This window comes from Heptranchias perlo, chromosome 5 (genome assembly GCF_035084215.1).
Source record: "Heptranchias perlo isolate sHepPer1 chromosome 5, sHepPer1.hap1, whole genome shotgun sequence".
Taxonomy (NCBI): Eukaryota; Metazoa; Chordata; class Chondrichthyes; order Hexanchiformes; family Hexanchidae; genus Heptranchias; species Heptranchias perlo.
Window position 1 is genome coordinate 88189338 of NC_090329.1, and position 21369 is coordinate 88210706.

General features: G+C 41.5%; 1 protein-coding gene across 2 annotated transcripts in view; it reads right to left on the minus strand.

Annotated features, from left to right (window-relative positions):
* The window catches only part of fbxl4 (F-box and leucine-rich repeat protein 4), a 142766-nt gene that overhangs the window by 101282 nt on the left and 20115 nt on the right, over nucleotides 1-21369 (minus strand). The window contains exons 2-3 of one of the 2 annotated variants that reach the window (XM_067984773.1): nucleotides 18575-18646; nucleotides 8363-8958 (exon numbers count right to left, since the gene is read on the minus strand). In XM_067984773.1, coding sequence (XP_067840874.1) covers nucleotides 8363-8865 — 503 coding nt within the window. In that variant the 5' untranslated portion in view covers nucleotides 8866-8958; nucleotides 18575-18646. Of the gene's footprint in view, nucleotides 1-8362; nucleotides 8959-12081; nucleotides 12506-18574; nucleotides 18647-21369 lie in introns of those variants that run through there. The other variant, XM_067984772.1, reaches the window with a different exon arrangement.

The window sequence follows — 21369 nt, forward strand, 5'->3', positions numbered from 1 at the left end:
ATAACAAGAGGCAGAAAACTGATCAAAACCTAAAACATTATGTAACTGATTACCAGGCTATTTGGTCACTTCATACTGTACAATAGCTGACATGTTACATAGTCAAGCAACTACAAAGAAGTCATCAACTAGCAGGTTCAAATGGTTTAGAGATCACCTGATCATATTAATCTACATGCATCTAATTCTTTTGGTAATTGACATCAACAAATACAAAAGGAATTGGTTACTAATGAGAATGGAAAAAGTGCATAAAAACAAATCAAAATACAAAATTAGCTGTGCACTGTTTAAAACAACGAGGCTGTTCAGTTTTCCAGCCCAATGGTCCACTCCGAAGCTATAAAAGTGCAATGATAAACTCAATCTCATGATCCAAGCATTCTCCTCTTTCATTCGGCCAATCCATTGTTGGTGGCTATATTCTCAATGTCCAGTAACCTACAATGTAGGCAACTAGGGATGGGCAATAAATGCGGCCTTGCCAGCATCATCCACATCCAGGGAACATTTTTTTAAAAAAAAATATATATATATATATATATATATATATATCTAGTCCATTTACTAGCTAAGCAAGTTTCACGATACGATTAACTTGGCTCTTTTGGGCAGTAGTTTCCAGCTCAGCTGAAAATTTGGGTGATCGTAGCCTACTTTCTTTGGCTCGCGGTACTATTGGATAATTCCCTGTTTAAATGCATTTATTCAAAGTAGGAATTAAGTTTAGAAGCCCAAATGACTGTAAACTCAAGTAACATGGGGCACAAATTCTCCTTTAGTTGGCTCAAAGTCATTTCATACTTCCCTGTTTAAAAACAGCATTCATTTAAAAGATTTATCTATAGTCCTCTATGCAGAATCAATTTTATAAGAGAAAAAAATATTAGCTGCCCTAATCAAATTTCTGTTTTCAGCTGGACCACTCACAAACTTCAACTTAAACTCTGTATATGGAACACTTTTCAGATAACCTTAAATGCTCCTTTCCAAATTTCATGCTTCAGTATTTTCATTAGGTGGGTAAAAAAGTCTGTTACTTCATCCTTTAGTGCAAGCTCATGATTTTGTGTTTCCTTTCTCTAATATTCAAGATATACGTTACAGCACAATGCAATGGAAACAAACCAAATGGGCAATACTTAAGAACATCTGAATTCGTAATTACAGACAATTCAAAATTCATGTGTTGCTTTACAAACATCACTGGAGGACACGCATTCAGAGTTATGTTTAGTTTAGATCGGAAGGAGTCTGATCGGATGCTCTATTATATTGACTTGACTAATAAAGCGCATCTAAGGATGAATGTGTGCATCACATATACCAGCAAATCTCCTTTTGTTAAGGAAAAAGTGTGACGCTAGAAATACAAGATGGAAAATTAGCACTACGTGTTGTTTTGATAAGCAAACAGATCAACACAAAGGCCTGGATTTCAACTTGGAGTCATGAAGAGAGCGCAGGATTTCTGGAAAGGAAACCATGAAGTATGGGCTTCCCAAAGATCATTCAGAATTTGTCTGCAGGACGTCTTTTAAATTTTCTGAACAGGTTTCCCGCGTGACAGCCAGTCTGATTGACAGGTTCGCTGCACGTCGGGCGGGAAAGCAGCCGGGGAGTGCGTGCCAGGTACATCTGATATCGCAGGTAGGGGGAGGGGGTGGGGCGGAGACATCCGGGAGGAGGGGGGCCAGAGACATCTGGAAACAGAGACATCGGGGTGAGGGGGCCGTGGATAGATCTGGGGGGGAGGGGAGGGAGGGGGGCGTGGATTGATCGGGGGAAGGGGGGCGTGGATTGATCGGGGGGGGGGGCGGAGATCAATCGGGAGGGGAGAGTTGTCCAATCACAGGGATCCAATTTCGGCAGGCAAGCTTGTTGGGCCTGGAGGAAACACTCCTGCTCCTTCTGGCACACAAAGAGTGCAAGAAAGGTACTTACCTGATGAACCGGCCCTTCTCGCCTCCTTTTACCTGGCGAGAATCACGAGCCCGGCAATCCCGGCCTCCATGAGTTAAAAATAAATGCTATATAAATGTGTATTGCATTAAACATGCAGTCTCCTTAAATGATTTCAGTGACCTCCCGAGAGCAGATTGGTCACCAGCCCACCAACCTGCCTCCGTTAAAACTGGAAAGGGGTGAGTTGGGGTCGGGTTTGACATTTTTACAATTTTTACCTTCCCATCCTCCTCGAACCCACCCGTCCTTGGGGATTAAAACTCCCCCCATAGACGGACAGACAGAGACAGGAAAAAAGAGGAAAAAAACAATGAATGCAACAGCATCTTTCTTTTAAGAATGGCGACAGTGATGACTTACAGCAAGCATCTTTTTAAAGCATTCTATTAACCTGCTAGTTTGAGAGCAACTGGTATTTAAACCAGCTCTTGATTTACCCAATTCACTCCAAAATATGTCAAATTTCTACTTTAATCTGCCTTTTATTCTCTGGTACTTAGTCTTAAAACAGTTTGACCAACTTTTCAGCAATATTAACTGCATCATAGAATCATAGAAGTTTACAACACGGAAGCAGGCCCTTCGGCCCAACATGTCCATGTCGCCCAGTTTATACCACTAAGCTAGTCCCAATTGCCTGCACTTGGCCCATATCCCTCTATACCCATCTTACCCATGTAACTGTCCAAATGCTTTTTAAAAGACAAAATTGTACCCGCCTCTACTACTGCCTCTGGCAGCTCGTTCCAGACACTCACCACCCTTTGAGTGAATGTATCTCTCCCCTCTCACCTTAAATCTATGCCCCCTCGTTATAGACTCCCCTACCTTTGGGAAAAGATTTTGACTATCTACCTTATCTATGCCCCTCATTATTTTATAGACTTCTATAAGATCACCCCTAAACCTCCTACTCTCCAGGGAAAAAAGTCTCAGTCTATCCAACCTCTCCCTATAAGTCAAACCATCAAGTCCCGGTAGCATCCTAGTAAATCTTTTCTGCACTCTTTCTAGTTTAATAATATCCTTTCTATAATAGGGTGACCAGAACTGTACACAGTATTCCAAGTGTGGCCTAACTAATGTCTTGTACAACTTCAACAAGACATCCCAACTCCTGTATTCAATGTTCTGACCAATGAAACCAAGCATGCTGAATGCCTTCTTCACCACCCTATCCACCTGTGACTCCACTTTCAAGGAGCTATGAACCTGTACTCCTAGATCTCTTTGTTCTATAACTCTCCCCAACGCCCTACCATTAACGGAGTAGGTCCTGGCCCGATTCGATCTACCAAAATGCATCACCTCACATTTATCTAAATTAAACTCCATCTGCCATTCATCGGCCCACTGGCCCAATTTATCAAGATCCCGTTGCAATCCTAGATAACCTTCTTCACTGTCCACAATGCCACCAATCTTGGTGTCATCTGCAAACTTACTAACCATGCCTTCTAAATTCTCATCCAAATCATTAATATAAATAACAAATAACAGCGGACCCAGCACCGATCCCTGAGGCACACCGCTGGTCACAGGCCTCCAGTTTGAAAAACAACCCTCTACAACCACCCTCTGTCTTCTGTCGTCAAGCCAATTTTGTATCCAATTGGCTACCTCACCTTGGATCCCGTGAGATTTAACCTTATGTAACAACCTACCATGCGGTACCTTGTCAAAGGCTTTGCTAAAGTCCATGTAGACCACGTCTACTGCACAGCCCTCATCTATCTTCTTGGTTACCCCTTCAAAAAACTCAATCAAATTCGTGAGACATGATTTCCTCTCACAAAACCATGCTGACTGTTCCTAATCAGTCCCTGCCTCTCCAAATGCCTGTAGATCCTGTCTCTCAGAATACCCTCGAACAACTTACCCACTACAGATGTCAGGCTCACCGGTCTGTAGTTCCCAGGTTTTTCCCTGCCGCCCTTCTTAAACAAAGGCACAACATTTGCTACCCTCCAATCTTCAGGCACCTCACCTGTAGCTGTCGATGATTCAAATATCTCTGCTAGGGGACCCGCAATTTCCTCCCTAACCTCCCATAACGTCCTGGGATACATTTCATCAGGTCCCGGAGATTTATCTACCTTGATGCGCGTTAAGACTTCCAGCACCTCCCTCTCTGTAATATGTACACTCCTCAAGACATCACTATTTATTTCCCCAAGTTCCCTAACATCCATGCCTTTCTCAACCGTAAATACCGATGTGAAATATTCATTTAGGATCTCACCCATCTCTTGTGGTTCCGCACATAGATGACCTTGTTGATCCTTAAGAGGCCCTACTCTCTCCCTAGTTACTCTTTTGCCCTTTATGTATTTGTAGAAGCTCTTTGGATTCTCCTTTGCCTTATCTGCCAAAGCAATCTCATGTCCCCTTTTTGCCCTCCTGATTTCTCTCTTAACTCTACTCCGGCAATCTCTATACTCTTCAAGGGATCCACTTGATCCCAGCTGCCTATGCATGTCATATGCCTCCTTCTTCTTTCTGACTTGGGCCTCAATCTCCCAAGTCATCCAAGGTTCCCTACTTCTACCAGCCTTGCCCTTCACTTTATAATTTGATTTTAAATTGTGACACTTTGGGGTAGCATAATTACAAATTACCAATTGTATTGTAATTTACTAACTTAATGCGATTCACTTGGCTAATGTCTCCTGCAATCCTCAAAAAAACAGTTCATGAAGAATTGGTAATGATAATAAATTGGGATAATTCAGGAGTTTCTCATCTCCACCCACTGGCTGGCCTTATAATTTGCAACAAAGGCTTTTGCTGAATTTTATTGTAAATATTATGCTTTTCTTCCCAATTTTCTCCTCTCACCATTTCTTGAAGATGTTGATTCCTTTCTGGGATACAGTTCATGGGCAAGGTCACCCGGCACCCGTCCCGGGTGGCGATAATTCATCTATGAAGCTTCACAGGATGATTCAAAGGAGGGGAGTGGGGGATTACACTCAAGCCCGATCCTATCCTCAATGTCCATAAGTGCACTCCAGCATGGGTGCCTGGATATCAGTCAGGGGTGCAAACTGTGGCTAATGTTTTTCCCCTCCCTACCGTTGCCTTAGCTGAGATCAGCTAACTCAGGGTTAAATCCTGCAACTCTTATAGTCGCTGTGGCTCCAAATTAGCTTGTTACCTGGTCACTTTTGCCATTGTTTTGAAATTAGTATTGGATATATTCTCAGAATTTGTCCTCACATTTCTTATGATTTGTCACCTAGTCCAAAACAGGGCAGGAGAGGAATTTTCCTCTGGATACCATTAGCAAGTATGTATCAGTTCATCAGGTTAAATAATACAAGAGCATATCTCAATACAATTCTGTTTTAACAGATGGAGTGATAATCCTCCATGGTAATGAAAATTATCTCAAGTGCTAATTTACACATATACTATAGCATACTGATATGCATAGGTGCTTGTTGTCATTCCCTCTATGCATTCACAACCCAAACAGTACTCGTCAGGGAGATGCCAATGTACTAAAACCCTTGAACCAGGATCTTTACAGTCTCCGCCCTAACCAAAATTTCTAACTCCCTTCATCAATCTCATCTTGTCTAATTTTGATTAGTTACAGAAAAAGGCAGCACTTTAGTGAAATACAGTCACGATGATGTAGATGAAACTTCCTCCGTCTTAGCCTCCCTTCTAATAGATGTTAAAACCAGTTATATTTGACGAATTAATGTTTTTCACTCAGCAATCTTGTTTATTTGGTTCAATACTGGGATTGCAGAGAGTATATGCAGTTTAGTTTCATGCCTAGTCTAGAATTTATCTTTCCTGATCAAAGCAAGCAGATTACATGATGTTTGGATAAGTTTGTCCACTGTGCCCCCGCTGAGGGAGGGTGTAATTATAACGTGACAAGCTTACATAAGCAGTTTCCATTATAAATGTGACATTTATCATTTAAAATGGAAATATAATAACAGAATGTATGACTTTAAAATAGGGAGTGAATTATAGCTGCAGCCCCACCTTCAAACCGTACGTTGCTTGAAAAAGACACTTGGGTCCGGATATTTACTCAGAGCCCGGGAAGAGAGTGGGGCAGAGGATTTTTGGCCCGGGAATCCCGGCCTCTATGCATTAAAAATAAAAATTGAGTTAAAATGGAGGCACGCAACCACCTTAAAAGATTTCAGTGACCAACTCACCTCATGAGAGCAGGTTGGTCAACCAGCCTGACCCGCCTCCATTAAAACCAGAAGTGGGTGGGTAGAGGTCAGGTTTGAGAATTTTAACATTTTTACCTTCCCACCCACCGCCAACCCACCTACACTTGGGGGTTAAAATTCCCCGCTTGGTCTCTCCGTGATTGACTAGTAACCATGATTCAGTTGGCTATTGGAAATCATAGAATCATAGAAAGGTTACAGCACGGAAGAAGGCCATTCGGCCCATTGAGTCCGCGCCAGCTCTATGCAAGAGCAATCCAGCTAGTCCCACTCCCCCACTCTATCCCCTGCAAATTTTTCCTTTCAAGTACTTATCCAGTTCCCTTTTGAAGGCCACGATTGAATCTGCCTCCACCACCCCCTCTGTTCTCAACCCACTGAAATTGGCTCTCCTTCAATTGAATATTTTTACTTTAGAGTGGTCCATATCCTTTTCCATAGCTATTCTAAACCTTATGATACTATGATTGCTGCTCCCTTAATGCTCCCCCACTGACACTTGCTCCACTTGGCCCGCCTCATTGCAGCAATGCCTCCTTCCTCATTGGGCCAGAAACGTACTGGTTAAGAAAGTTATCCTGAACACATTTCAAAAATTCCTCCCCCTCTTTGCCCCTTACATTATTATTGTTATCCCAGTCTATATTCGGATAGTTGAAGTCCCCAGTTATCACTACTCTATAGCTTTTTCACCTCTCTAATTTCCCTGCAAATTTGCTCCTCTATATCCTTCCCACTAGTTGGTGGCCTAGCTCTATCTATCTATCTTTCTATACATTCAACAGTGCAACAGTGATACACAATTAGTAAGCAACAATAATGTTGCTTTCCAATCAGCCACTTAAGTACAATAAATCTGCCACTGTTGAATTTTCCTCTTCATTACAAACATTCCTATACCAAAAATGTTATCTCAAGGAGAATACTCTGGAAACATCTGAAGCCTACTAGCACACAGTAAAATTCCACTATAGTAAATCCCAATTCACAGAGAAGTCCTACAGTTCATTCTGTTACTGGATTTCAGGACTGTTGATTCAAAGATACATGCTGCTAATCTCCTTAACCTTCTTCAAATTTACCTAGCAATTGATATCGATCTTGGTCAGAGCATACAGTGAAATATCTTAAAAGTCCTAGGCCAGAACAAAGAAAAACAGGCAACTTATTTCTGATAAGATTTGCAAAATATCATATTCAGACTCACCCATTACCCACTATCAACCAAAAGCAAGGTTCCAAATGAAGGCTGCAGACAACAGAACTATTGTCAACACGCCTTAAACTAAAATGAAAGGCAAGGCAAAAAACACACATCCATATAACACATATACAATAAACAAGTTTACTTAGTATATTTCATTTAAGTTTGATACAGTAAGTTTTTCTTACAGTAACAAATGATGTTGTGCAAATAATCTTTTAAATACTGTGCAGATCGTTTTTCAATGTTATTCTCAATTGAAATGTTTCAAGTTCACCGTTGTGGTGGCAGTAGCTATCATACTACATAGAGTTATCAGAATTTGGACTTCTTAATACTAAAAGGGCTACAATACTAATATTAAACATCTCAGGCAATCACCAAACTACATCGACATGGTAAACCATAGGTTTCTCTGATGGTCAGACCACAGGTTTCTATGGAAAGTTTAGCTAGAAGGTCGAATATCCTCCCTTATCTGTACTTATCTATGGAATCTTTGTGAACTTTCGATTTTCATTAGTAATCATATTCTGTCTATTCACTGTATTTCAACAATCTGATAGTGGAGCACTATTATTTTTATTCAATTTACTTAAAAGGAATGGGATGAATAAATAGAATTAGCATTTTTTTCATTATCAAAGAATGTGTAGTATTGTACAGAGCTACTGGAAAAGAACTGGGAGAGAGGATTATAACCTAAAGAAACTAACACCGAAACACATATAAAAGAATGATAACTCTGAAATGTGAAGGTATCACCTAAGGATCTCACTATCACTTAACACAGTGAATGCTGGCCATCAATAGAAACATTGAAAACAGCACATGGACAGACACTACTGTCAGCGGGTCTGCCATAGCTGTGTCTGTGTATGTTCTTCCTCTCCCAAAAAGAGAGCTGTGGGAAAATGTTACACATGACTAAAACACACATTAGCTTCAATAATCAATGAGGTGTCACAATTTCTGAAGTTAGCTTTACCTAATTTCTGACGGAGGAGTCTGGGAGTAAGGATTTGCTGAGCAAGCCAGGATCCTAACAATTGCCCCAGGGTGATACGTTTCCAATACATCGATAGCTGTTGGGTACACAGCCTCCTCAAATGCCAACTCAACATATTCCTGGCTCTGAAAACTTCGAGGAGTCCTTCTGAATGGCAGAGGTGAACTCGGACACTTTTCCCACCACCTTCCATACGTCCGAAACACAGCGGTCTGTGTGAAATCGCCGGAACTTGGGTAAACATTGGGCAGTCCACACAAATTCCACATAGTGTAGGACAAGCTGTTCTCACTGCCATACTGAGAACTGAAGTCTACCACTTCTTTGGCGTACTGCACCACTTCGATGCTGAGAGGTAGGATGCGGTTGCTCGACTCAATAGCTCGTCGACTGTTCATTATTTCTCCTCTTGTACCAGACCTGGCTCTACGCCGCAGGCAAATATAGTAAAACATACTCAAAAATGTTAAAATGGGAAACATTGAGGTTAGTTTGGGTGCTCCCAGCACAGCAGCCACCTTGTTCTTCCTCAGCACTGTGTATTACTTCATCATTCAAGTTAATGCAGCTCAGCCCTGTGCGTAATAAGCAGAAAAAGGTTGTCAAGGTAGCAATCAAAATTAAAATTCATCTTTCTTATTAAGAATATTCCAAAAAAACTATAAGATTCATTGTTTACTTAATTTTAACATTCAGAACATCACAATGAAGTACCTCATTTTTCACCCGTCAATGACCATGCATCTTGTCCTGCATATTTTCTAATTAGCATTGCAGAAAACCAACATCTCAGAAACATGACCTGTCACTGCTCTCCCCACTGTTCAGTAAAGATCTAGTGTATTCACTGGGTGGAAAAAAACTTAACATCTGAATATAAGCCAACTGAACTTTTTTTTGGAAGGAAGTAGTCAGTGGGATGGCAAAGACAAAGCAAATTATCAATAAAAGGTGAAAATCAAAAAGTAACTTACATACACGATACACAATCAAAGCAGGAGACATCCCAGGTGAGCTGGGAAAAGAACAGGGAAGGTGAGATGTATGCAGAGTTTTCTGGTGCTGGTGGGAGAATCTCAACTGGAGTAAGGCAGTATAAAGAAGTTACTGTCTGTCTGGAACTGATAACAGTCTGAGACTGGTAGCTACAGTATCAGTTGTGCAGGGTTAGGAGATCACAAGGTGTGTTATTTCCACAAATATATCTTAATCATTAACGATGAAATAAACAGGTTTAGAAGGACATTGTACACAGGCAATGCTTGTTTTTTTTCTTCTCCCCAAGTCCAGAATCTTCTGAACATCTGTTCTAGTAATTATTTAGTCCTTGCAATGCTACACAAGGGTCACATGAATTATTACCAATGGTAACTATGTGCAAGTTAAAAGCTCTAGGCACAAGTTGGTACATAAATATACACATTATATTTGGAGCACACTCCAGAAACCACTGAATTACACAAAAGATTTCTGTGAACTGCAATAAATACAAGAACAACTAATAAGACGTTTTTAAAGTGTTAAATACAGAACTGGCCAGTTATATACTGAACCATGTTAATTTTAGCTCAATTTAACCTCGGTGGTGGGGAAATTTTTACAAACGATAATCCAGGACAGAATTAGCAGTCACTTGGACAAATATGGATTAATTAGGGAAAGCCAGCACAGATTTATTAAAGACAAATCATGTTTAACTAACTTGAGAGAGTTTTTTTGATGAGGTAAGAGAGGGTAGATGCGGGCAATGCAGTTGATGAGGTGCACATGGACTTTCAAAAGGCATTTAATAAAGTGTCGCATAATAAGCTTGTCATCAAGATTGAAGCCCATAGAATACAAGGGGCAGTAGCAGCATTTTATAAAATTGGCTAAATAACAGGAAACAGAGTAGTGGTGAACGGTTGTTTTTCAGACTGGAGGGAGGTGTACAGTGGTGTTTCCCAGGGGTCGGTACTAGGACCACTGCTTTTCTTGACATATATGGTTAAGATGTTAAATGAATATTCTGTTGAAGAATTAATTAGTCCAACATGCTATCCAGCTTCTGCAGTGCACACAATATCCTAAAGTATCTTGAAATCATGTGGCAGAGGAACTTGATAAGTTAGGGGATTTAAGACTAATCTATGTCCCCTCGTTATTACCTTTGGGAAAAGATTTTGACTATCTACCTTATCTATGCCCCTCATTATTTTATAGACTTCTATAAGATCACCCCTTAACCTCCTACTCTCCAGGGAAAAAAGTCTCAGTCTATCCAACCTCTCCCTATAAGTCAAACCATCAAGTCCCGGTAGCATCCTAGTAAATCTTTTCTGCACTCTTTCTAGTTTAATAATATCCTTTCAATAATAGGGTGACCAGAACTGTACACATATCTCTCTCAAGGATTCTCCTGCACGCCAATATTTTTATCTTAATTTAGCAATTTCTATACTCCTTCCACAATTCTTCCATCCTTTCCCCTGTAGGCTTTTCTTTATTTTATTCCCACTTTAAATCAACCTATTCATTTATTTTGGAGACCACCAAGCTGTACGATGACATACAGATCATAAGTGAGACTGCATTCAAAAGGATCTGGACAAATTAAGTAGATGGGGGAGGGAGAAATTACAATGGAAACAAAAGATACCATTAATTTATTGGAAGGCTGGTCTATGCCAATGGAGAGTAAACAACAATTAACAATGACCACTAAAGTATAAAAGTGAAATAATACAAAATATGCCAGTCATCAAATAAACCAGCAAACACCGAGTGCCAGTGCTCTAAAGCTTACAACAGTCACCGGCTGGCAATCCTATCCATTCTGAACTTGTGGAGTGTGATTATTGACCAAATGTTATTAACATGACTTCGACTATAATGCATAAATATTACATTAAAACACAAAATTTCTCTATATTGGCAGTATCTAAATAACTTTCATTTACAATATTAGAGTGTTTTTTTAAAAATAATCAATAAAATTAAGGTGAATGGGGGAGGGAAAATAATAAACACTCATTTTAAATCACCTGAATTACATAGCAAGTAGACCTCAAGTACACTTGCCACGATCATTCGTTCAAATTAGGCCTGGAGTTATACTCCACAGTGCCAACTCAAAACCAGTGTTGGGGATGGAGGGGGGTCGCTCAGTGACTTCTTGAGTTATACTGCCACTTTTGTATTGATAAGAACCCAAAACCACTTCGCAACGATGCAAAAAGCGGCAGTGTAATTGGATTATAAAGGACATGAAACGGGTCACTTTTACTTTGACGCAAATCAATGGGATCCCTTGAAAATGACAGGTCGATCAAAAGCCAACGGTGGGCTTTTATCGACTTGTGATTATTGTAATGAAACTTAATGGACAGCCAGTAACACGTCGCTTGGTGCAGAACAATGCCGAACGCCCAGACTGTGGGAACAAACGAGCCGTGGAACCCTGGCCTCGCTACTGATACACGGCGTTTGTTGTGAACAATCTGGAACGCGGAGAGCGCGGAGTTCCAGCCTCCGGCTCCACTCACTCAGTCAGTCAGTCAGTCTCTGCCTCCCTCTCTCCCACCCTCCCAGGACCGGAGGGGCCATCTGTCAGCTCACAAACATACACTCAGTAAGGACCGAGGCCTTTGGGGTACGGTGCAAATACAATGTATTCCACACATCCCACCCCCTCAAAAAAAAATGCACATTATTTGTACCTGTCGGTCAGCATTAGAGACGCTGTGTATCTACGTGCAGAGTAGATATGTTTATTAAGCAAGTTTTCTCCATGTTTAATTCAACCACAAGACTTGCCGTTCTTCTCTGCTTCCCTTCGTAATGTAAACATGTCACCTACATCCGGGATCTCCAAGTAAGGATAGCAAAGGGTGCCGGGAGTTGAAGTCTTGGTGCTGCACAGATGGTAGAGACAGTGGGAGGTGGGAACAGTTTATTTTTTTAATGAGCCCATTCTTTTGAACGTGGATATGAAAAGAACGTAAATTTGCAACGATTTGACTTTTAACCCTCCTTTTTAAAGGGTGTCGATGATTCTTGAGCTGCTGTGATTATGAATATGATGACGAGTGCGTTTGGTATAGGATGTAATAACATCGCAAAATAGGTTTGCATGAAAAAGTCCTTCAGCCCATTTTATCTTATTCTTTCAAAATAACAACTCTATCAGCAAACCTATACCCAAACATAATTACAAGTCTTCTACTTATCTGGTTATGGACCAGAGAATCCACTTTTGAATGGGTTGTCTAGAAATTGAGTGATGCCCGGTTATTAGTTATCTAGCTTTTGAATGAACATTCATCAATGGTAAAGAAAATATCACAACTCAGGCCACGATCCCACCCTATCATGCCATTTGCGTTGCCAACTCTGGTTTGAGGCATTACTGGAGGTTTGATCATGTGATGTCTGACCATGTGACATCTGATCACATGATGTCTGCGCATGTTATTCCAGATGTCAACCGGAATGCAAGGGAGTGCTGCCTACAGCGGACATCAACCATGAGTGATTAATGTAGAAACTAAGGTCCATGGTATAGCCAGAATACAGGATGCTTTGAACTTGGTGTCATTGGTAAGGTCCAGGGACAGCTAACAAGGGAGGTAGTAGGAGTTGTAATCTGAAGGTCTATCGATGAAATATTACGGTATGTTGTTTTTGTAGTAAACAACATGTGTATTAAAAAGGGGTACAGTTACAGGGCTAAGTAGGTAGCTGGAAAGAGCAAAACCGGATGCTACCATTGTACTGTATAGTTTGATCATCTGTGCTATATAATAAAGTCTGTTCCATACACTCAACTGTCTTGTGCTTACTCGAAGCGTGTTGCTGTGAACCATAGATTAAGGAGGTTGATTGACACTCACCTGTCCTAGTATCTCGTTATGTGGCTCAGTGTCAAATTTTGTTTGATAATGCTCCTGCGAAGCGCCTTGGGACATTTTAATAAGTTAAAGGCGCTAAATAAATGCACATTGTTGTAACACTCAGATTTCCCTCATAGTCAACAGTGACACAATAACTCACTGATAGTTTATATGTGACTGGTAGTAATAGATATAATGCCCCAGTATCATACCTGTAACTAGCAGTAAATATAACCTGCTGATATTCACCCTGAAACTACAGCCAGAATCCCCTGCACTGCACAAGCTGTGGTCAGGCTCCCAGTCAATGCCACTTTTAATCTGCCCAATCTCTCTCCTTATCTCCTTGGACTCTGGTTTGGGCTCAGGTTCTGTGTGAAGGTAACAACTCTGAACTGGGAGCCTCAGTCACAGTCGATCTGTACTTGGACTCCACACGTCAAAACTGGCCGGCACAGATTAACCTGGACTAAACCGAGAGATGGCATAAAGGGTAGTAGGGTCAGTGTTTGGGGCACTTCTCACAGGACACATCATCCTAAACTTAGTTCAGCACCATGATTTCTAAACTAGTCCCTGAGCTCAGACTGAATAAAGGAGAGTTTTCATCGAATGATAGAAATTACATAACAGGAGGAGGCTATTTGGCCCCCGATGCATGTGCTGGTGCCGATACTGGTACTTTCTCTTGTAACCCCAATGCCCCCAATCATTTATATTGCTCCTTTTCAAATATTTATACCATCCCCTTTTAAATTATATTACAGTTTCTATCTCAATAGCCACCTGGTAAAGCATCCCATGGTCTAATAACCCTCAATTCAAGAACTTTCCTTCCCCCTTCGCCCTCCAGCGAAAATCCTTTTGTTTCCCATTTGCCCACCAGTGAAAGCAATCATTCACTGTTTGCCCACAGTAAAGTCCCAAGGTTTCACTCATCCCTTTACTGGTTGTTCCTCTCACAGTGCCGCTCCCACTCACCATGCTGCTGCTCAGGCTCTGTAAAAAATGATTGCCCCCATACCTAACCCATTAACCAGTCTCCCTTTCTTTCTCCCCACCCGCCCAAAACCTAATTCCCCGACCTACATTCCCCAGTCGCCCTCTCACCCGATCCACGATCCCGATCCCCATTCCCCATCTTCCTCTCTCCCCACCCAAGCCCCAATCCCCTGACCCCGCTCTCTTCTGCCATCCCTGCGCTCTCCCCTGTTATTGTCATATAACAATTTTCAAGATTTCGTTCTTCTAATGGGACAATACCCAATTTGTATAATTTAGCCCCGTGCCCCAAATCAGCAAAAAGTCTAAAATTACATTTCCAACACTGCATGCTTTTAGAACTCAATACATCTTTTTTCTTTCATGCAAGTCATCTTCGATACAAAGATGATAAATAAATTTCACAGACTTCTACATAATTATCGTTCTGCGATTGACTAGTATAAAACACACTTGCAGTGAAGTAAAAGACTGAGATTGTCTTTTTCATAGTACCCATTTTTAAAAAGGGAGACAAAGCAAATCCGGGTAATTATAGGCCAGTTATCTTAACTTCTGCGTTAGAATCTTTAATTAAAGATGAAATTACCGCGTATCTAGATAAAGAGAAAATAGTTAGATGTAGCCAGCACAGATTTCAAAAGAGACAATCATACTTGACAAACCTCCTCGAATTCTTTTACGAGGTAACAGACGCGGTAGATGAGGGAATGCAGTAGATGTTGTGTACGTAGGCTTTAGGAAAGCCTTTAACAAGGTACTGCCTGGGAGATTACTGGACAAGATTAATGGTTAAGGAATTAGAGAGAAGGACAGAAAACCGGATTAAAAATTGGTTAGAAGGAAGAATATAGACAGTAGGAGTAAAGGGCAGTTTTTCAGGCTGCTTGGCAGTGGATAGTAGTGTCCCACAGGATTCAGTTCTGAGGTCACTTCTGTTCATGGTGCATTTCAATGATTTGGATAATAGGCCTAGAAGGAGAGGTGTTGAAATTGCCAGGTAGACCAAAATAGGAGGTGTAGTTAATTCTTTGGAAGACAAAGGAAGCTGCAAAGGGATATTGATAAGATGGGGGAATGGGCTATAGAATATGAGGTCATTCACTTTGCATCCAAGAAAGACAAACCAGATTTCTTTTTAATGGTGAGAGATTAGGAACTGTGGAGGAGGGAAGTGATTTTGGTGTCTAGGTATACAAATCACTGAAAGCTAGTGTACAGGTACAAAAAGTAATCAAAAATGATAATAGTATGTTGGCCTTCATCTCAAGGAGAGGAAGTGATGCTTCAGTTATACAGAGCCTTGATCAGAACTCATCTGGATTACTGCGTTCAGTTTTGGCCATCTCACATTAGGAAGAATATATTGGCCTTGGAGGGGTACAGCGCAGATTCACCAGAATGATACCAGGGACCAAAGGGTTAAATTATGAGGACAGGTTACAGAAACTTGGCCTGTATTCCCTTGAGTTTGGAAGGTTGAGGGGTGATTTAATTGAGGTTTTAAAAATGATAAAAGGATTCAACAGCGTAGATATAGAGAAGCTATTTCCTCTGGGGGGGAGGGGAATCCGGAACAAAGGGACATAATCTTAAAAATAGAGCTAGGCCATTCAAGAGTAAAATCAGGAAGCGCTTTTACACAAAGGGCAGTAGAAATCTGGAATTCTCTCCCCCAGAAGATTGTGGACCCTGGGTCAATTGAAATTTTAAGACTGAGATCGACAGCCTTTTATTAGGTAAGAGAATCAAGGGATTATGGATCAAAGGCATGTAAATGGAGATAAGGCACAGATTAGACATGACCTAGTTGAATGGCAGAACAGGGTTGAGGGGTTGAATGGCTTCCTCCTGTTCTTATTTTCTTAAAGAGTGGCAGATAGAATTCAATGTCAGTAAGTGTGAGGTGATATATTTTGGTAAACAAATAACAGCAGTAAATATACTCTGACTGGAAGTAGGCTTAATGATGTGTAAGAGCAGAGGAATTTGGGGATACAGGTTCCCAGGGCATCAGGTGATAAGGCCATGAAAAAAGCTAATGGGCTTCTAGGTTTTATCACAATAAATATAGACTATAAAAGCCAAGATATAATGATGAACCAATATAAAACCTTAGCAAGACCTCAGTTAGAGCATTATATGCAATATTGGGCTCCACACTATAAGAAGGATATTAAGACTTTAGAGAGGGTACAACGCAGATTCACTAGGATGTTGTCTGGTATGAGCAGATACAAATACTTGAAAAATTGGGCCTTTTTTCATTAGAACAACACAGATTATGGAGCAATAAAATTGAAGTGCTTAAAATTTTGGAAGTATGGCACAGGATAGATAGAAGCAGGCACTCTCCACTGGAATTATCAGCCTTCCCTGCTGGTGAGTTCCTGAGACGCCACTAGTGGCTTAGGCACCTGTCATGATTATTAAAATGAGGGAACCACCTCCTGACTCCAGATCAGTAACAGACACATTATGGCACTATGTCACCCCTGCTGATTTTCAGGCCCCCATATAGAATCATAGAATCATAGAAGTTACAACATGGAAACAGGCCCTTCGGCCCAACATGTCCATGTCGCCCAGTTTATACCACTAAGCTAGTCCCAATTGCCTGCACTTGGCCCATATCCCTCTATACCCATCTTACCCATGTAACTGTCCAAATGCTTTTTAAAAGACAAAATTGTACCCGCCTCTACTACTGCCTCTGGCAGCTCGTTCCAGACACTCACCACCCTTTGAGTGAAAAAATTGCCCCTCTGGACCCTTTTGTATCTCTCCCCTCTCACCTTAAATCTATGCCCCCTCATTATAGACTCCCCTACCTTTGGGAAAAGATTTTGACTATCGACCTTATCTATGCCCCTCATTATTTTATAGACTTCTATAAGATCACCCCTTAACCTCCTACTCTCCAGGGAAAAAAGTCCCAGTCTGTCTAACCTCTCCCTGTAAGTCAAACCATCAAGTCCCGGTAGCATCCTAGTAAATCTTTTCTGCACTCTTTCTAGTTTAATAATATCCTTTCTATAATAGGGTGACCAGAACTGTACACAGTACTCCAAGTGTGGCCTCACCAATGCCCTGTACAACTTCAACAAGACATCCCAACTCCTGCATTCAATGTTCTGACCAATGAAACCAAGCATGCCGAATGCCTTCTTCACCACCCTATCCACCTGTGACTCCACTTTCAAGGAGCTATGAATCTGTACTCCCAGATCTCTTTGTTCTATAACTCTCCCCAACGCCCTACCATTAACGGAGTAGGTCCTGGCCCGATTCGATCTACCAAAATATCTTCTTACACCATTTCCTTAGTACATACTAAGCATGACATCTTCTCACTATCTCTTTCAGTTCAGTGCAAACCAGTTTCCTGAAGGATGCACTTGTCACTACCCCATCTTCCTTGGTGTCATATGTACTTTGATATAAAAACTTAGATGGCCAGTCTGTATCTAATGGAAGAAATAAAAACAGAAAATGCTGGAGAAGCTCAGCAAGTCAGGCAGCTTCTGTGGAGAAAGAAACAGAGTTAACGTTTCAGGTCGAAGACCTTTTGTCAGAACTGGAAGATGTTAAAAGAGTTAAAGTTTTTCAGCAAGTACAGATCCAGGGAAAGCGGGGGAGCGGAGGGAGGGGAGGAAAGAACAAAAGGAAAGGATAGGGTAGAGCGCATGAGTGATTAAATGACAAAAGGGATGATGGTGCAAGGCAAGGAGGGTGGTAATGGGACAGGTTAAGAAACAAAAGATCAGGTTTCTTCTTTTTTATTGTTCACCTTCATTGCTTTCTGTTTCCCTTCTCGTGTTTGATCAGGTTTCTTCTTTTTTTTATGAAAGGGAAATCGTGCTTGACAAATCCATTAGAGTTTTTTGAGGATGTAACTAGCAGGGTAGATAAAGGGGAACCAGTGGATGTAGTATATTTGGATTTTCAAAAGGCATTAGATAAGAGTCACATAAAAGGTCATTACAAAATATAAGGGCTCATGGGGTTGGGAATAATATATTAGCATGGATAGAGGATTGGTTAACGGACAGAAAAGAGAGTAGGAATAAACAGGTCATTCTCAGGTTGGCAGGTTGTAACTAGTGCAAGGATCAGTGCTCGAGCCTCGGCAATTTACAATCTACATTAATGACTTAGATGAAGGGACCGAGTGTAATGTATCCAAGTTTGCTGACAATACACAGCTCGATGGGAAAGTAAGCTGTGAAGGGGATACAATGGGCTCAATTTTGAAATGGTGGCGGGATGGCAGTGGGGGGTGAAGGTACATGTGGCAAACCCAAATAAAAAATCTTACCTTTTCCGAAGCGATCATGATGTAATTGATGGTGATTAAAGTTGTGATTGACAGGCTGGCTGCCGACAGGAGCTGCAATGCCGAGGGTGTGGCGAGAAAGAGAGAGAGAGGCGTCATAGAAACATAGTCATCCGGCGCTGGAGCAGAGAGTGGAGGGTGCTGAAGATCGGGGGGGGGGGGGTGGAAGATCGGGGGGGGAGGGGGACTTCGGAGAGGGAGACATCGGGGGCTGAGAGGGACTTCAGAGAGGGAGACATCGGGGGCTGAGAGGGACATCGAAGAGGGAGACATCGGGGGCTGAGAGGGACATCGGAGAGGGACACATCGGGAGGAGAGGGGGACATCAGAAAGGGGTCATCGGGGGCTGAGAGGGACATTGGAGAGGGAGACATCGGGGGCTGAGAGGGACACCGGAGAGGGAGACATCGGGGGCTGAGAGGGACATCGGAGAGGGAGATGTCGGGGGGAGCAGGGGACATCAGAGAAGAGGACATTGGACATTGAAGCAGGGGGGTGCAGGTGACATCGGTGGAAAGGTAGATTTATTTTGTTTTTAACTTTGTGCAATGGTTTTTTGTTTAATTTATTCGTTTATTTTTGCCTGATCCGGCCGTTCACATCTGGTTTCACCAGGCGTGAATCGGAAGCTACGGGAAAGCCTCCCAGGTAAGTTTAACATCGTTTTAACTATCTGCTATGTCAGAAATAAAGTACCTTAAGTACCTCAATGAAGTACATTTGGTTCTTTAACTATCATCCTGCTGGCTTTAATTGCGTTGGGGGCGGGGGGCCTGCGAAAATCTTATCCCGATTTTCGCAGCCTCCCCCGCCCCCAACATGCCCGCAATTTGATTTGAAAATCGGGGCCTATGTGTCTGCAAAGGGATATAGACAGGTTAAGAGAGTGGGCAAGAAGGTGACAGGTAGAGTATAATGTAGGAAAATGTGAGGTCATTCACTTTGGTAGGAAGAATAGAAAAAAATAATATTTTTTAAATGGTGAGAAACTATTGAATGTTGGTGTTCAGAGAGATTTGGGTATCCTCGTACTCGAAACACAGAAGGTTAACATGCAGGTACAGCAAACAATTAGAAAGGCAAATGGTATGTTAGCGTTTATTGCAAGGGGGTTGGAGTATAAGAGTAAGGAAGTCTTGCTACAATTGTATAGGGCCCTAGTGAGATCACACCTGGAGTACTGTGTACAGTTTTGGTCTCCTTATCTAAGGAAGAATATGCTTGCCTTAGAGGCAGTGCAACAAAGGTTCACTAGATTAATTCCTTGGATGAGAGGGTAGTCCTGAGATGACAGATTGAGTAGAATGGGCCTATGTGCTCTGAACTTTAGAAGAATGAGAGGTGATCGCATTGAAACAAATAAGATTCTGAGAGGGCCTGACAGGGTAGCTGCTGAGAGGATGTTTCCCCTGGCTGGAGAGTCTAGAACTAGGGGGCATAGTCTCAGGATAAGGGGTCAGCCATTTAAGACTGAGATAAGAACGAACTTCTTCACTCAGAGGGTTGTGAATCTTTGGAATTCTCTGCCCCAGATGGCAGATCCAGATCCACCCTGTGGATGCTCAGACGTTGAGTATATTCAAGGCTGAGTTTGATAGATTTTTGGAATCTAAGGGAATCAAGGGACATAGGGGAGTATGAGTTCGAAGATCTGCCATAATCTTATTGAATGGCGGAGCAGGCTCGAGGGGCCATGTGGTTTACCCCCGCTCCTATTTCTTATGTTCTCACCATTAATTTACATGCTAAAGTGTTTTTATAGCTTGGTGCACCTTTGTCATTATGTCCTCCATTCTTCTTCTAATTAATCCATGAGTACAATGTCATCAGCAAATCTCAAATTTGTCAGCAGCCTTCCAATGTTGATCGCACTTGGGTTTGCTGCTGTTATCTTGTACAGAATGCGTTGTTGTCAATGAGTGATTACATCTCTTTCACTTGTAAGTTCCTCATCATTCTTGCTTTTTCTAATTGCCAATTCCTTGGGAGGGTCTTTATTTGTGGTAATCTGTTTAACCTTTTTGACCAGTTTCCTGGAGTTATGGGTTGCACAGTGTTTGATGATTTATATCTTTTTGCACGCTTTTTTTCTTGGATTTGCTGCATCATTTGCTACAGTATAGCTGTAATTATTTCATTTTCTGCTTAGGAAGTCTTTTATCTTCACTGAACTGCAGAATTTCATCAGTGAACTATGAATCTTTTCTATCTCTTTTGAACCCAACCATATATTTTGCTCATGTTAAACCTGTTGTTGTAACCTTGTCCACAGCTATGTCAGTATCATTTGGTAAGTATTTTAATGTTTGAAATCTGTTTCCAATGGCAAGTCATTCACATTTTTAGCTGTTTGGCCTCATGACTTCCACATTAGTTGATGGGAAGCTTTGTGTTCGAAACAGAACTTTGCTAATCAGGCTCCTGCTCAAACTTCATCATTGGTTTCCCTCATATCTGTGTTTACCAACTTGGGCTCCAATGTATGCTAGCTAGTCAACTTGGACACAAAATTCTCCCATGATTATTAAAAGAATACTTTTGTTTATTTTTCCAATTTATACCTCAAGATGTTTATATAAATCTTCAACAATCTCACCAGAGTTACTGTTGTTGATCATTGATTGGATGGTATTCAGCAAGAGCCTTATGTTATAGCAGTATTCCACCTTATCTGTCTTGGGCACTGATAAATGCTAAGAAGGCAACCTTACTACTCTCCACTGATGACTTATCATTTCCTACTCATCTTATCTTCATTACACAGATTTCTCCAAGTT